Source organism: Sander vitreus, chromosome 4 (assembly GCF_031162955.1).
Source record: "Sander vitreus isolate 19-12246 chromosome 4, sanVit1, whole genome shotgun sequence".
Classification (NCBI taxonomy): Eukaryota; Metazoa; Chordata; class Actinopteri; order Perciformes; family Percidae; genus Sander; species Sander vitreus.
In genome coordinates, this window is record NC_135858.1 from 15,995,360 (window position 1) to 16,013,631 (window position 18,272).

Below are 18,272 nucleotides of genomic sequence, written 5' to 3' on the forward strand. Positions count from 1 at the left end.
ATCCTTCCTAAATTGCCATGATATAAAATCTCCTCTCAAAACATGTAAAGTGTTATTTACAATATGTGTGGAGGACACATGTCTCTAATATTAGTTGCAATTTCCAATATCAGATACAGATTGTGAATGACACTAGGGGCACAATCAGATTTTCATCTGTCATAACAAAGTGGGGATCAGCTCTGCAAATCGCATGTACACAAGCTGCCTGGGACTGATACGGAGATCCATGCACAGCCCTGACATTGTAATACTCTTTCAAAAGCTTATGAGCTATTCTACTTCTTCATTAAAGAACAACAAACACAGGCATGCACACCATGATAGAGATTCTCTGACAGATATAAAAAATAACAATAAAATGGCAGTGAGACAACAGTGAAATGTTACTATAGGTTTCTTAAAAGTGGCCTACTAGGAGTAGTTGCACTGGTAGGAGTTTGAAATATTTTAGATTGATATGCAAATCAGTAAGAACCATTCACATATCTATGGAAGAAGTGTCAGAAATGAAGGGGGGCGAAGGGCAAAAATGTCCCAAGAAATCTCAGAATCCTCCTAAAGATTGTGATCGAGGGGCAAAAATTGACCCCAAAATGTTAAATATTTATATATTTACCGGTTTAGGCCAATATCCTAATCCTACATTGAGCCATTGTTTTATTTTCATTCAATTTCCATTTCTTCAACATACACACAAAAGTTTCCCCTCAAATATTTCCTGATCTTCTACACTGTATGAAAGGCAAAGCAAAACCCCACCTAACAGAGTCAAAAGTCCAAACTTCCCGAGTTGACCATTAGTTTTATAATCAACAGCGCCTTGAGCAGATAACACAGCAGAATGGTTTCTTTACAGCCAATGTTTGGATAATGGTGATTGTGTAGGATAGGCCACAAAGTCTCCACATTTAATAGGTGCCTTCCTCTTTGTTGCATGAACTCTCTGCAGAGATCACAGCTGAACACAAAAAACGTCCAAGACAATCCCACCATTAGTGTGAGATATGGCAGTAACAGACTAAAACACCCAGCCAGAAGCCATCTTAACATAACCTTCTTGGTGGAGGTAAGCATCAACTTCAGCCAAATCATCTTCCCGTTTTGCACCTATGCTCTTAGACCTGAACTAAAAAGACATGTATTTATTAAATTGGCTGTAGACGCCTTTATCTGCACAGCTAAACCTGCTGCTTATTCGCATGGTTTCACGGTCATCCTTTGCTTGTATTTTTACAGCTTGAGAGTGTGTACATCTTTGGATACATGTATCAGTCAGTAGACACAGAGAGGCAAGAAAGAGGAAGAAATGAAAACTGAGTGCAGCAGAGAGAGAGTTGTTTTAGCCTTGGATACCCCAAAACCACTAATAAAGCCACGTATCACAAGATAGCACATGACCACATCTACAGATGAGTGTTGTGTTGAGCTAAGCACAGCAAGCAGCCATTTAAATCCAGCCTTAATCCACTCAGCGTCTCACCCTCCTCACTACTCCCATAGCATAGAGATGCGGCTAGCATTAGTAAAGATATGTGGAGGGAAATTAAAGGATAGAATGGATGGAAGAGGAGAGGTGAATGCTGGGAAAGATCAGTTACATTAATTTCCTAATTAAAGCTTCTGTGGGCAGGTGTCCTCTAGGTATGGACATAAAAACAAAACAAAAAGTTAAAAAGTACAAATTTGAATTCTCAATTCCCCTCCACTGATGCCCTTTGTTGTACCTTTACTAGGCTTTCCTCCAACAGACACATGCACCACGAAATCAAAGCCCAGCTTACTGTACAGTAAGTGGCACCTAAATGAAATGTAAATATTGGTTTGTTGTTACCAGCAGCTAATGGATGACATGCTGTAGCATATGCAGTGGTGTGTACCTGGATAACTGACAAAGTGGTATTTTGCCCTCTGGCTTCAAAGTTTCCCTCTGCTGCTTGAGTCTAACAAGATGTTCTTTTTTTATTTATTTTTTAAAGGAAGTAAAAGGGGATTGGCGCCATTTATATATTTCAGAAAACTGGAAACATTAGCACACTCAAAATGTTTTCAAACATGAGGATACAATCGAAAGGTCCATTTATAAATCCTGCTTACGGCTGCTGAAAGATAAGTGTCATTTTCAGCTTTAAAAACAGAACATACATTAACAGAAACCCAGTAAAAGTGGTTGGTATCTAAATTGTGTGATAGCCTAAACCTTTCTTGCACTATGCAAAGAGCAGCTTCTACCCCAATAATTTCTTGATACATCTACATTATTTATTACCCCTTGCCGGTATACAGGCTCCCACTTAAATGAGTCATGAAACTCTACAAGACAAAGTTTGACAGGCCTGAGTGATCTTTCTCCTGCCTGCGAGAATTTGAAGCTGGATCACCCTAAATCAAAATAAATATCTTTGGGTTTGCGGAAAGATAATAGGGCAGGTTGTTTTGGATTTTATAGTGTCAATGTATGGGCTATATTTAACTTACCTCAGCTATCCAACAACAAGAGATTGATGAACCAAATTATAGACCCAATATTTACACAATGACAAAAAAAAACTAATCCATATATTGTGATTACAGAAACAGTCTTTTCTTTCTCCCTCAAACCATGTCGCCCATCACACAGGCACCAATAGCCCACAAAACAACACAGTACAAAAATAAGGCTTGTACCACTCTGAGCTATTGCCCTCTCTAAGCTCAGCTCACCCCCTCAGCAGCCATTACTCTTCTGTGTTGCAGTTGTTCTGCAAGCTAAGCAGGGATAACAATGGCTACTGTTTACACAGCAAGTGTCCTTATAATTTAGAATCCAGACAGGAATCAATAGTTAGCGGTGTAATTCAGTAAACTAGAGATAGTAGCACAGGATAAATGATCTTACAAGCCTGGGAACATCAGTGGTACAGAAGTGATGCAGTACTAAATCCCATCAACTGCTTCTATACAGTAACTACTCAGTATCTTGCAGGTTTAAGTGCAATTTTATCCTAACATACCTCTCAGCATTTAAACATATTGGCATTCAAACACCGTTTTATAATTCAAGCAAAGCACTGCACATCTTCCAACATTGTGCCATTATGCCACCATTACAGCCTTGCCCCTGCAGTTAACTCCTCACCTCTAGGGGGGTATGTACTCATTACAAAGTAAGTCATCATGATTATGAGTTTCAAAAATTGCTGAGCTGCTAGCTAGCTCATTCCAGCTCATCAGCATAACCACATTAGAGAGGAAACCTGTGGGCTGGCAATCTCACACTTCCTCAATATTGCAATCCCAGTAGGCCAAGCATGTCCACATCCATTATGTTGGACCTGAGCCACCAACTAGGCCTAATATGCTGCCACGAGGCACCCCAACGCCAAGTGACACCTGGAATTAAATTAATTAGGTTTACACAACAAACCTGTCGGCCCAATACATCAATCTGTCCCAAACAGGGAAACCAGAAGATTTGGTTGTATTTATCGTAGTTGCTGTGCATTGGGGCTTAGCTTAATTACCCTATCCTGGTGGCACAGGCCCAGGACACTTTTTTCTTGACATCCCAATGTGACAACAAACAATCAACTCCAACAAAACCTCACTGATACAGTATTAGCTCAGGACACGGAGGGAAGCCCCAATTTAATTCCATTCTTAACATATTTCCATCTAGAGAAAGGAAAGAGATTGGCAGAAGCAGTAGGAAGTAAGATGATTTGGAGCTCAATTCTGCTAAATTGGTTGCTGCCAGTGTGATACATCATGGAGAATTAAGATGCCTCTCCCCCAGCACAGAACTTCGGCAGCCATATTGGCACATCTGTCAAGGGGCCGACCCCTGACAGAGACAAATGGACCAATTCTGGCACACGAAGGCTGATCCAAACTGCTAGCATTAACCAAGATGAATAATGAGTCAGCTTGGGCCCCGGCAAAATTCATGTTTAATAATTAGTGTTCCTGCACCTCTCATTTTCCCAGGAAATGAGTGCAGGTACAACTACAGTTAATACAACACATCAGCAAGACTGAAGGAATATAGATGATGTTGTGTTAAGCTTCCATCATTACAGAGAATGGCTGTCTATAAATGCAGGGGTGTAAGACAAATGAATCTCTCTCTGTTTTCCCAGGAGGAGGAAATGAATCAAGTCCAGAAAGCACTGTGGTACGGGAGGCAGTAGAGGAATGTTGTAGGATGACAACAACAAAGTTCCAAAAGGAGGACACTACTGTAAATGAATACAGTCCTATTCTCAAAATAAAGGGGTGACTCTTCTAAAGTGCAACACACACTTGTAGCACACACCAATGCACCATGCAGACATAGGTAGTAGTCAGGGTACAAGTCACGTCAAATAAATGTTTATCTAAATAGCCCAATATTACAGATTTACCTCAAGGGGCTGACAGGAGCCAGGAGCTTCCAATCCAGTGATTAAATGTGATAAAGTTGCTGCTTTTCTGAACACCTGACATGTCTCAACTGGCAATGATGTTTGTTATGCCAGTTTGCAGGCTTACACAAAAAACAATGGTTGAAGGTGTTTTGACGCTTGTCATACCCTTTCAGAGTTTGTTGCCCTCAAATCCTGAGAAGTGTTGCTCTAACTGGTCGATTTAGTATATTATAGCATTTAGCAAAGTAGTAATTCATAATACTTTGTAAATTGGGTGACCTATTGTGTTACGTAGAACATCCTAAACCCAATACACAGTTTTGTAGCTGCTAAAAATATGAATTAGTTTAAAAAGAAATTAGTATTGATGTCTTTGAGAATGACACATCAGAAACACTGCAATCTACAGTGTTTTGGTGTTAAGCATGATCGATAGGAAAACCTATTGCTTTAAAGGCTTAACCTCATTTTAGCAGGTGGAGGTTGGGGGGGGGCGCCAAGAAGCAGACTGGTTAAATAAGTTAGTGAAGCAAGAATTAATGAAAGGTTTGAATATACATGTAAATAGATTGTGGTTGGTGTGCAAAGTGATGCAGTGATACAGTAGCATATGCTAACCTGAGGACCTACTAATGTATACTTTCGACTGGGTAATGCAAATATATTTTGATAACTGAAATAGGGCTGCACAATATTAGGAAAACATCTAATAGCAATTATTTTAACTGATATTGCAAGTGTGATGTTATTTACGATATTGGAGGGAATGATAATTTTTGCATCATTATTAATCTCATTTTCATTCAAATATGTATTAAAATGATCATGGTGTGATGAGGATCTGCACCAAACAAAGACTTATTTTCTTAAGTCTGTAGAATACGACTTGTAGGCGCAGGCATCTGTGCAGCACTACAATACTTATTCAGAATGCTATTTTGACACATATTGTGCCTTTAATAAATATTGCACCACCCTGCGATTTGGATATTGCAGTAGTCCATATTGCGATTTCGATAAAATTCATATTACTTACAGCCACTTTGGAAAATCACAGGGCATATTGTCTAGCTGATGGTAATGTCATTGGACTGGATGATAATTGGAAATTAAACTCAACAGTGATTTTCAGCTGCCATTCTAAGTATTTCATTCTGGCAGAAATCTGATTTAACAATTGCTTTGCAGCGTTCATTAGGACAACACAAATTGTGTATTGTGATTCATGATACGAAACAAATCCTACATTAGCTTTAATATATATATATATATATATATATATATATATATATATATATATATATATGATTTGATTGTCTCAAAACAATCAGGAGCAAAACTTCATCATTTACAATGAAACAGATTTCATCAATAAGATCGTGGCAACATCTCTGGAGCTCTTGTAAAAATCACCTCTATCTTTCCCTTCTGAAAAACTCACAGGAAACCTGTGTTAGGGCTGGTATTTTTATCTTCATCCCTGAGGACTATGCCCCACCCCCCCCCCAAGTCAAGTGCTTCACATACATGGAGGTCTACCGGGAGCAATCCTCCTCTCGATTCATTACCTCTAGGAGGCAGAGATCCTTCTGTCGGGCACCATGACAACATGGTATTGCTCTTTTCCCCCCAGTCTTTGTAGGGGCGTGTTAAAGCAGCAAGAGACAAAGTACACTGCCTTCACAAGCACCCAGCCAATTTAAGGTTGTCTGAATCATCAGGTGTAGCACATTAAAACCACCTAACTAATCTGAGAGGCATAGTCACAATTCGAAATCGACCCCAAAACTCTGGACTGAAATCCTGTGGTGAATTTGTTCAAACAGCTGTGTAAAGATTTTTAGTAATGAGATCAATTGTCCAACTGCAGATTAATGTTTGACTGACATGTTTATCTCAAAAGCTGGGAATACCTTATCAGTGCAATTTTAGCTATGCATTTTTACCAAATAAAAATGAAGAGAATAATGTGATAGATCTGAAGCTACTAATGTAGGTGCAGCAGTAGAATTGAGTGTTAATTCAAAGCCAAAACAGACAGCCCTGGCAATCAAGAATAGTGAGTTACCTGTTGTTGTTTTGTATCCCCTAAAGTACTAATGAAGTTGGCTCAACAAAGCAATTGATTGAAAATGACACTTTATTCACTTCATTATGTGGGACATGAGTGGAAATATTGTTAATGATCACAGGCAACCTCAGTGAAGTGGGGAAATGTAATCCACACGTATCAGACAATCACAGGCTCTTTCAGTGGCTACAACAGCTTGTCAGGATGGCTTCCATCCAAACATTCATGACTGCTGCAGTAGGTGCTCTATCAATACAAAGCACCGAGCTTGGAGTAATATATGTCTGGAGGTGTAGTGTTTATAGCTATATTATTCATGTGTGGAGGTAGACTACCATATCATCTAAAGGATTTGGGCTACAGTGGCATGTGCTCTTTACTGCATTTTTTATTCCCCCAACTACGGACATTTAGCGTTTTTTCTAACCTCTATTCTAGCCATGAGCACAGCAAGAACATAAATCTTTCATTAGGGATAATTGCTTTATATTACATTACATGTCATTTAGCTGATGTTTTTATCCAAAGCGACTTCCAATTAAGTGCTTTCAACCTTGAAGGTACAAACTCCGGACAACAAGAAGTAAGTGCAAGTTCATTAGCTTCAAACAAGCCAAACTACAAAGAGCCATACGAAAGTGCAGCTGCAATGTCAGTCTGGAATGAAACAGGGTATATTATGGGACTTGACGAAATCTCATCATGCGGTGAAAAAAAAAAATGTAGTGTAGATTATCTTCGGGGAGGCGTTAATCTATATATTTCTTCTACATGTTATGCCATTATTTCTTTGCTTTTTCTTTTTTTTTTTTAATTCTACACACTGTTAAGAGGGGATCAGGCATAATGCTTCTGCAAATGCACATTAAGGTACTCCAACTGTTGTGCTGTAATTAAACTAGAACAACAAATCAACAAGAGTGCAATCAAAAGCAAAGTACTGCCTATATTGGCCCAAAATATAAAACGACCGATAAAGGACGCCAAAGGAACAAAGAAGATGTGAAAACCTGCAGAGATATAAAAAGGGGGAAAATGATGCATAGCTCTGTTCCAGTGGGTCTTACGGTGAGCATGATATCATCCCTCTTATGAAAAATGCCTACACACACACACACGCCTTAAATAACTTTTAATCAAATTTCAGGGTGTAGGTTTCGAGGCTACTTCCAATGAGGTTCATAACCAAAGCACATAGGAAGGTGACATGCCATGGAATGATAAGAGCTCCAATTGCACTACGTGCCTCATTCCTCAATGCATTGTACTAATGTGTAAAATGCAAGGGCTTCACAATCTTTCTCATCATAAAAACTATGGAAAATATTTTCATACTAAAGACAACAATATCATTACGTAACCAAAAAACTCAAACGTCATATATCACCAAACATTTACGGCCTTATATAAACTTGCCAATTAATGTTATTATTAGCCTATACTTTCTAAATTGTTACTCAATTGTATTTGCTACTGCTCCAGTTTTCTGAGACTCATATTGTTCTACATTCTTCAAACCGATATCTCCAAAAGAAGTTTGTACAGTAGGATACACAGTGAAGAGTGTGGAAAGTCTGTGTGAAACAATGGGCGATATGCTCTCCTTTATGGTATTGTAGTCTATGTGTGTCTTAACTCATAGAAGCTGAAGTCTGTCTTGCACCAGTACCTTCCAGCTTCAGGCTAACCCTACTGTGTGCATTTCTTTTACACTCACTTGCACAGAGCAAATGCCCTTAATAACCATTTAGCTGCTAAGGCACGCTTGTCTGTCCCCCATTCACAGCCTTAGCCACTAATTACCTTTCCAAAGCAATGGACATTTCTGTGTTCCCTCAATGCTTCCCTTTTTCTCAGTACAATCAGCCAGCTGCCTTCACTGGTAGGAATTAGAGCTCTGCACCGGCCTGAAATGAATGTCCAAAATAAACCCATGTCAGCCAGTTCCCTAACCCGATGTTTGTTTTCATTTTTTGTTCACACTCCCTTTATTACAATCTTAAACATTAAGAGATCCTATCTTTTCCCAATTACCAGCCTGCCTCTTTTCAGCATGCAACTCTGAGCACAAATACTAAGCTGAATATTTCCCCAAAACGGTTACAAAATATTAGTAAGTATTAAAACAGCATGCAGCTCCAACTGTTACAAATATACATAGCACTCTGTTAAATAAAAGACATGTGTCCTCAGAATTTAACTGAGCAAAGAAATGTGCCAAGTCCGAATCAAGCCAGATGGCTCAATTGAATATGGTAATTTGAATAAGCAATCACTAACTTAAATCAAAGATCTGCACATAATGACAGCAAAGTATATACACCTGATGAAGAAAATGTAAACATAAACCTTTCGCTGTTCTTTGCACTCTTTTCATATTTGCATTTTTTCTTGCCTAAAACCATGGGAGCAGCAGTGCTAAGACAAATTATTCCATCAGTATAATAATTTTCAGAGCTGTAATTCACTCCCAGAGCAGAGGGACCAAGTTCGTTATTTGCTAGGGGTGTTTTTGGACCTTGGAACTTGTAAATATAATTTTACTGACTGCTCCTCCCTTCCTGAGCTCTTCCAGTGAGGTGCCCCCGATCAAAGCACATAACCCCTATTTCCCACCGGAGCTGCTCAATGGCCAACAGAAGGCTGTGTTTGCACTGTGAATGTGTACAGCTGAACGTGAAGCGGTTCTCTTAAAGAACATTGATGTGTGTTTATTCAAACTGTTGCCTGCCAAAACACGCATCTCCTGGTCTGCATACACCTTCCTAAACATGTTTAAAAAAAAAAAGAGCATCATACTATTAAACATGAAGTGATTTATGACGCAAAAGGAGCATTTTTCTCATCGACTTGTATTCAATATATAAGTGAGTGGGTACAAAACTAGTTAATGCAAAATACTGCATGTTGGTAGCCTTTAGAGTATAGAGTTGAAAATGATTGAATTTGAGTTGCTGTATAAACTCTATAAACAAAATGCTTTTTAAAATAAAAATAAAAGCTACTGACATAATGTAATGACAAAAATATATTTATATCCGTTTTGCTAAATTTGCTTTTTGCAAACTTTGAAAAAAAACAACTTTCTAAAGCTTATATATGTCAGCTGCTGCCTCTTAAAGACTTCAGTATTTACACATCAATTTGCACTTGAAAAACACACCCCATCTTCACCGGCCAAATGCACATATGAAAACACATTATACTCTGAAAACATGTATGGGCATAAAGGTGCACATACTGAAACATCCATTAGTGCGTACATCTGACTGTTCACTCTGGGATAGCATGCATATTATCAATAGAGGCAGGAATTTAAGCTAAAGTGCGTAGTTTCTATCTCCCCCATGAGGAATTCTAAGTAATGACAACAATTTTGTCAGTGCATCCACATGATACAAGCCTTCCGTGATCGCACCCCACCCCCTCCTCCACACTGTTGCTTGTAACCAAAGAGGACACGGAGGTTTAAAAAAACACGGACTCTTTAGAAGAGGTAATTATCTTCAGTTGAGTTTCTGCGTGCGAAAGTCGCCAGACGACACCAATTTCTAAACATAGCCATACTGAGAAATACAGAGAGAGTTGTGTGGAGCTGATAGTCTTAATTAGCTTTGTATCAACTAATTTGGCAATGGCTTGAATGTGACGGACGTTCATTAATATCAAAAAGTTACGCACTAAAGCTTTACAACTAATCTAGCTAGGCTTTCACAACCAGGCCTGCTGTATTTCTAATATACTTTAATGCAAATGGAGGTTTGCTGAAGACCATTGCCAACTGCACAACTAAATGTGACATACTAGAGGCCATTATTGTCCTTTATGCCTCGTGTTTGACTTTCGTAATTGTATCACTTGTTGAAGAAGAGTTCACGACTAATTACGAGGTTTTCATTAAATTGCATGCACACGTGAATTGATTGGCATACATTTCAATCCACACAAATTGCATGCCTGATTCAAACCCAATAATAAAAGAAATACATTTTAATCGACTCATTTGTGGTTAATCACAGTGGGCTACAACATAATCTCACTTTGCCGTATGCCAGTGTTTTCTTCTCTCCAGTGCATTAGTTTAATTAGTTATTAGGAGCAGTGAAAACATACATTACAGGTATTTTATTATATAAATACTAATTAAGCCCTTTTGGCTACAGCAGTGAGGAGGAAATAGGGGGTTCTTGCAAAATGGTAGACAAAAATAGGAAAACGATGGACAAGATACAGCCGAGGTGAACAAGTCAAAGAAATGCATTTCCCGTCCTACTGAGATATCAGGTCAGCACACAAATGAGAGCTCACCTGAATAGGACCAGTAGGGGTCACCAGCTGCCCTCCTGTCCCTCATTACGCCGGTGCTCCCATGAAGGCCATCTCCAGCATGGTGAGGTTGGCCACCCGATGCAACTGTGGGAGGCAGACACAGAGGTGTGAAAATCCACAGGGGAAGAAAAGCTTCATTTACAATCTGAACAAATACTGACATGCATTTAACAATCTATAAACAATGGCTGAAGGCTGTTTTATGCTTCTGCGTCGAATCGACGGCGTACCCCAGCAGACCCCTCTGCGTCGACGCGAACCCCTCTCCGAGCCCTCCGCTGTAGGTCGAAGTGCACCTCCAGAAATGTGTAACTTCGCGTCAAGGCGAGGCAGACCGCAAGGACTGTGATTGGTCAACTCGTCCTGTGTGTTGAGAGTTGGTGTTTCAAGCAGCCTACTATGGGGAGTAGCAACATGCTAGTTCACTGACAAGCTTTGCAAATAAACTCAGACATATTTTGGCTACAATGACGGGGTTATCCATTTGTAAAGTGTCTATATGTCAGTAACGTTTTGAAATTAGCACTTCGCCAGCAAGCAGTACTTTGTGGGCAGTTGTGCTGAAGTTTACTTGCTAACATAACATAAACTGGCTCTCTCTCTTTCGTCGGAAATGGCAGAGTTTCGCGATTGACCCTCCGGAAACCACACACCCCCTAGCGTTCTGGCGGTGAAATGCACCGTGATACAAAGATACACGTTCAACCCCGACAGAACTCCGAAAAGGTCACAACGCCGTAGGAGCGACACCGTAGGAGCGACACCGTAGCTACGGTGTGGAGTTGCTGCAGAAGCATAAAACAACCTTGAGAGAACGAAGTGTGCCCTCAATGCAGTTTACTCAAATGTGAGCGTATGAAGGCTGGGCTGATGGCCTAATCAGTTTACAACCCTAACCGTAATCCTGCACTTAACCATACTGTAGTTGTCATGTGCAGATTTTGCAGAAAAAAAATTATAAAAAGGCACTGAATTGAAAAAAAAATGGCATTGAACATATAAACATGTCGTTATAGAACAAAATCCAGGGGTTTTCAGAGTCAAAGATCAAGATCAATGGGTTGTAAATACAACACTTATATAAAACAAATACTATAAGAAAAACACTACAGGCTATATGCTCAAAAGTGTAGATTACAGCTACCTGCATACTTAAGTTTAATAGAAACATTCAGTCAAAGTGCCTCAAATCTCCTCCCAAATTGCAGCTGCTGCAGCTACTCAGGGGGGATTCTAACCCCCAGTGCTGATAGCGACTGAAACATACAGTACTTTAACGAGGATAAATTCTACCTATCTACCTAGAAAAAAGCCCTTGCTTTTAGTCCAGGTGCCATCAATTGACACAATGCCTCAATGGGTGGTAATGATCATCACCATCGGGGATCTGCAAAAAACTAGAGGAGCTTCTCCTTCAGCCTCTATGATGCTTCTTGCTCTCTTACAGCTACAATCAAATTATTTTAAAGCAGCAGCTGGCCTGGGGAAGAAAAATTAAATAGACTGGACGGTCAATAGGCTTATTTAAGCATATAATAATGCCTACAATGACAACAGCTTCCGTGCTAAGCTGTGTGGAAACTTCATTCAGTAAAATGCAGGCAGCCTATGTTAACAGGAGTGTAGATAATCAGTAACAATCTAGGCACAAATATCCTAGAAAGAAGATAAACATTGTCAACAGAATTGCAGTGATTGCTAGAGGCACACATTGTCCTTAAGCATACACACTCCCTAGTCCCCGACTTGCAATAATCAAACTCATTGGAGAAAATGTGTTCCACAACGGATGCAGCATGTGCCAGTAGAGAAGAAAACGTCCAGCTGAAGCCATTGTCAATCAGGTGCTCAAGCAAAACCAGAGTGTTTTGTGTTGCTTCAAGCAGTCAAAACCCACTGTGGCATTCAAACCCCAGAGATTTGTTGGCTAATATTGGTTGCCTGTTGCTAGAAGGATGCAAACAATTGGGTAGGCAGATTCTTTCTGTGTAAATGGGAATGGCAGGAAAAAATATTTAAAAAAAAGCAGAGATGACAATCTGCCAGACTCAAAATGGAAGCAGAAACCACTGGTCCCTGCTGCAATACAGTTTTGGAACCCATTTAGAAAATCCATGTTGTATCAGTTTTTTTTGAAAGTGGTTACAAATTGTACTCAGTACTGTACGGTGTTCACCGTTTCAAAAATAATCACACTGTTGCTTTTAGAAACAGTAGCACAACAGTGCACATAATCTCACATCGAAAATACACTAAAACTAAGTCTCTGCATGCGTGTCTCAGCATCTGTTCATTCTAACACTAGCAAAAGAGCTAGATACAAACAATTTCAGCGCCATAATACAAATACTTTGTTACATAATATTATCTACCAAAACAGATACAGATTATGCTTGTTTTAAGCTTTTCCCAACAACATTAACAGTTTAAAATCTCCATTTACATTACACACGTGACATGAGTTTCCTTCACTTATTGTATTAGCACATGCCATGCTGTATGGCAATGTACCAATGACAACTACCGTATATAACACTTGTTAGCAGTCTCATAAGGAGAACAAACTAGTTACTCTACTCTGAAATACATTTAAATTTTACTGCTATTTTCACTTTCCCTATGTCTCTATTGATTGTATCTTACCTATTTAACCAATGTTTAGACTGATGGAATACATGTATTGGGACCATTTAGTAGTTATTCGGGTTAGGGTAGTTGGTTCTTAAGGTCTTTAGTCTTGAGTGTTTTGTAGGCTGTAATCGTTACTGTGTAATACATGCACTTATTTTCAAATCTAGACAATGTATTAGTAAACATCCATTTTGTGTCTGGGCCCCTATTCTGAAGCTTCAAATAGTTTATCAGGGTGTCCCATTTCACATATCTCCATTACAGTATGTCTTATTATTGTACTTGTATCTTAACTGGTTTGTAAATAAACTAAAACTGAACTAAACAGAACTTCTTGGCGCGCACACACACACACACACACACACACACACACACACACACACACACACCCCCACCCCTCCAGCCACTTAAGACAAGCTCAGCTCTTACTAATAGTTGCATCATTACTGGGGATTAATTAAACTAAGCACTACATCAAGCAAAGTCTTTGCCTGCATTTAAAGTCAGCGCATTACTGACTACAAAAATGGTCCCCACTATGGTGTGAGCCACTTACAGTGTTTATCAAGTCAAATTCAATTCAATATACTTGTATATCGCATTGCACATTTCTGCTTTTTTTGTACTTTTGTACTGTTTGTGCACAATGACAATAAAGTTGACTCTAATCTTAAAAACGGATGAAAAGGTCACAGAGGCTAAATGGTTGAAGTCATAAATGGCTGCTTTGCTATCATCAGACATATCAATTCACAATGTGGAAAACAGGGGTTAGCATAAAGTGTGAAACAGAGATGGAGGGTGTCTCTGTGGCAGAGACTTAGAGCATATTTGAAGGCAGGTTGTGAAACAGGAGGAATGCACCGTCTTTGATCAGAGAGCACAGGAGACAGCACCATATCAACAGTTTACTCTCATTCATGTCAGCCGTCCCCTGTGGGCAAAGGATTAAAGCCACAGCATCTCCGATAGAGCAGAGCAGACAACACAGTCGGAGCTGGGCCTGAAGGAGACTGAGGAGCGCTGCACAGCACTCAAACAACATTCATAAATCTTGAATCCAGAAAACACAAGTGAATGGCAATTAATTCGGGTTAACCGGTAGTTTTAAATGAGATGCTCTATTCAGAGAGTTGGGGCTCAAAGGTATATTTACATTTTGGCATTGTGAAACTTTGATTTTTATATCCGAGTATGTTCTTAGGCAGCATGGAGAAAATAAAAGGCTTCAAAACACCTAGAGAACAACACCTTGTACAATGTCTAGGCATACAAAATTATTTTCCTTTTTTCATTGCCCTGAGGGCGGTTAAATCATCTACACCACCATTAAGCCCTGCTATTTGTTCCATAATATCACACTCAACAACAAGCCAGGACCTCCTGGGAGCCCTTGAAAAACAGCAGCCTAACAACAACAACCACCACAGGAGCGTTTAACTTCCATTAGTCATCAGGGTCCAACGTTAAACTTAAAATATAAGTCGTATCAGCAATGTTAGCATCAGGTATGTGAAGGACAGCCGTGCTGGAACATTCATGTCACCAGGAGAATTATTTGGGGATGGATAAGCTATCAAATGCATTCTGAGTTACAATGTCCATGTAGTGTACACATCTTTAATGTACACATGTAAGCAACAAATTGTTTCAAGCCTCATATAGCTAAAAGCTCACAATAGCACAATAGGATAGTAGATTTTCTTTCTTTAGTGATTATTTTCTACAGATTGAGTAATCGCCTTATTTTTACAGTGTATGGTAATGGCTTGCATTAGTCCAGGGGTCTTCAATGTTTTTTAAGCCAAGGACCCCTTAACTGAAAGAGAGATGGAGCAGGGACCCCCATACATATATGGTATAAAATCAAGTTGCATATTAAATTGGGCCTACAATAACCTGTAGGGCGGCCTAAAGTCTTTATACACATTGGTTTTGCATAGAATACTAAACTATTCAAATAGCCTAATAATTGTTGGCATGATTTTATAAATTATGTTTTAATGTTAAACGTGTGGCAAAGTGAATCGTTAGGATTAACTACCTCTGTATGGCCTTAGTGACTACCTTACAGGCCAGTAAGCAGTGGGGATTTCTATTTGCTAATATGTTGGATTCATGTTAAGACTTTTACATTTTTGAAAAATCTTTCAAAAATTAACAAGAATTTGGAGGCCCCCCTGCATTGACTCTAAGGACCCCCTACCTGTTGAAGATCACTGCATTAGTCGATTCCAGACTCATTAACCACTAGAAGGGGCCAGAATACATTAAATAAACAGAAACATATTCAGATTGCTGTCCTAATTGTGTGGTACCACTTTTGAAGAAAATGCATGTGTGCATAACAACGCAAAACAATTCTTTCCACCAAAATAGTGTTAGTGCTAAGCTTATTAACAATACACAGAAACAGAGTCAAATGTGCTAAACATTTGATTCCACTCGCAAATGTGAGTTATGTGAAAATGACAACTAACCGCACAGTGAAAGTGCATCATATGGTAATAGGTGGCGAATAGTCTATGTGAGCTGAAAATAGAACACTAGCATTACAACAATATTCTATATTTTGTTATTATCAACCCATGAAAAGACCAAAACCAACAATGCATTGTTCTATCACTCAATACTTTCACGCTTTCCCTACTTAAGACGTATTTTTATTTTTTTATTTTTTATTAAAAAACAGGTCACAAATATATACTTTCATTTTAAAAAATAATTTTCTAAAACAGCTAGACAATGTACTCTTGTAGTATGTAAATTATTTATTTGTTGGGGAGCCGCTTTCGTGTGAGTAATTTCTGAAGCAGGATGGTGGCTGTGGGATTGCCTCAAACTAAACTACAGTGCCCATGTTAATGGTAATGAAGGAACCTGTCACAAAGGAACAATACTGTGGTGATCATTGATGTGTCTTTATGCATTTTTTGGATACAGCACAGATGAATAAGCTGTATCAGGCTTTGGTAACTCCATTTTCTGTTTTGGTGTTGGGATTTGTTGACTAAGAAAGCTATAGAACTAGAATATGAACAGACTTAACCTTTAAGAGCAATAAGATATCTAGATACTAATCATAGTATTCTGCTGTTTTTATACACACTTTTATAATCTTAACCTTAAACTGGGAATGACAAGTCGCAGTGTGATATCTGAAATCCCTTGGGGCAATGGTGCTACTTAAGCTTTATGATCAAGGGAAAGTCAACTGAGCTCACTTGTACTTTTTTAGAGATGTATGATGTGTCCTGGCTGACACTACTTCACTAATCAACCAGATGCACAAAAAGTGAAAATACCTCAGCAACACTAACTTCCCTGAAGAGCATGCACTTTATTAAGTATTTCACCAAAATGTGTGTTAGAATAAAGTCAATACATTTCCGACATGTCAGTCAACGTTGTTATTTTTCACATTCTCCTGGCCTGCTTTACATTCATACAGCTACAGACACTGTAGATATTGAGGAAGAGGGAAGCACAGCTCATTCACGTCACCCATCCCCATTTTCTCAGCTTGTCCTTTAATTAGAGGGAGACAGAAGGCATATCATTACATTTACTAATTAGACAAACTACAGTCTTAACAACTTTTACATTATTCTGTCTGAATTCATACTAAATAGACATGGGCTGTGTTTTTCCACAGGCATCATGAGTGTATAAGGGGTAGACTCTTGATTGCTATGTATATGAGGAACAAATGGTGCATACTGAGGAAGACAGCTGCTATCTGTACAATCTCATCTGCAATGCATAGTGTCTGTCAAATGTGAGAACATCGGCTTGGCTTTCTGTTTTGTTGAATTACTAACATGTATTTATGACAAACTCACTTACATTTCAAATGTGCTCATTTTAATTCAAACACCTGACTCAATCCGCAGCGTGTGGAGGTTTACATGGTTAGCAGTACAAGTCACAGCGGTAAAACAAGCTTGTGGGTCGAGCATAGAAAGGGGGCTAAGTGGAGCTTGATCTTGAGAGTGCATGTGTTTCTCATTCCTCGGGAAGTGGGCGATGAGGCTACATATCCCCGGAAGTTTTTGAGTCACACCAAGGACCTCGGGAACATGAGAACTGCCAAGATCAGCCAAAGATACGGAACAGAGAGAGCTGAGCCTTAGGGCTAAAACGAAGCTCAGAAATAATAAAACAACAACTTAAATCCCAATGCAGATATTTAGGCCTACACAGCTAAAAGCAAACAAGCCGTTTCAGCAAAGAGGACATCAGCACCCTTGGGCCAATGAAATGCAGCCGTATTTAGTGAAAATGCGCCCATTAGTCTAGAGTTAAATTCTTCCTTCAGTTTCTCAATGAAAAATAAAACTGAAAAATAAAAATCCCAAAACTAATTTTAAAATTGTCCTTGATGCCTTGTCTTTATCTATTTTTTTTTATTCTTTTGCGCATATGAGCAGGTCTGTGTGCATGTCGTCATGTTAGTTGACAGGAAGTGCTACTGCACATTCAACTGAGCTGAGCTGTTTTTGTCAATTTCATGCACGGTGCTAAAAACCCTAAAATACAACTTCATAGAGAGATCTACTGTAAAGAGAAGTAGAGAGCAGTAGAAATAGTAATGTGACAACAATTTTAAACCAACTTTTAGTTTAAAACACTGCCAAACACACACACTTGTAGGTATTAAAAGGAGCATTACAGCTTTGGACCTCCTCCAAAACAGAAAACAAAACAAAAAAAACAAACATTTTTGTTTGTGTTCCATTTGGGAATTTGAACAACAAAGCAAGCTGAATAGGAGAAAAGGTCAAAGAAGGCAGTCTCAACATTTTCATTAAGCCACACTTGCTCTGCAGTCTTTTTTCTAAATCGTATCTGAAGAA

At 39.0% G+C, this 18,272-nt stretch overlaps 1 protein-coding gene across 2 annotated transcripts in view; it reads right to left on the minus strand.

Moving 5' to 3' along the window:
• ca16b (carbonic anhydrase XVI b) overlaps window positions 1–18,272 on the minus strand; it is a 118,294-nt gene that overhangs the window by 80,200 nt on the left and 19,822 nt on the right. For both annotated transcript variants that reach the window (XM_078248666.1, XM_078248665.1), the window contains exon 2: window positions 10,765–10,869. In XM_078248666.1, the coding sequence (XP_078104792.1) occupies window positions 10,765–10,869 (105 nt within the window). The remainder of the gene's footprint in view (window positions 1–10,764; window positions 10,870–18,272) is intronic.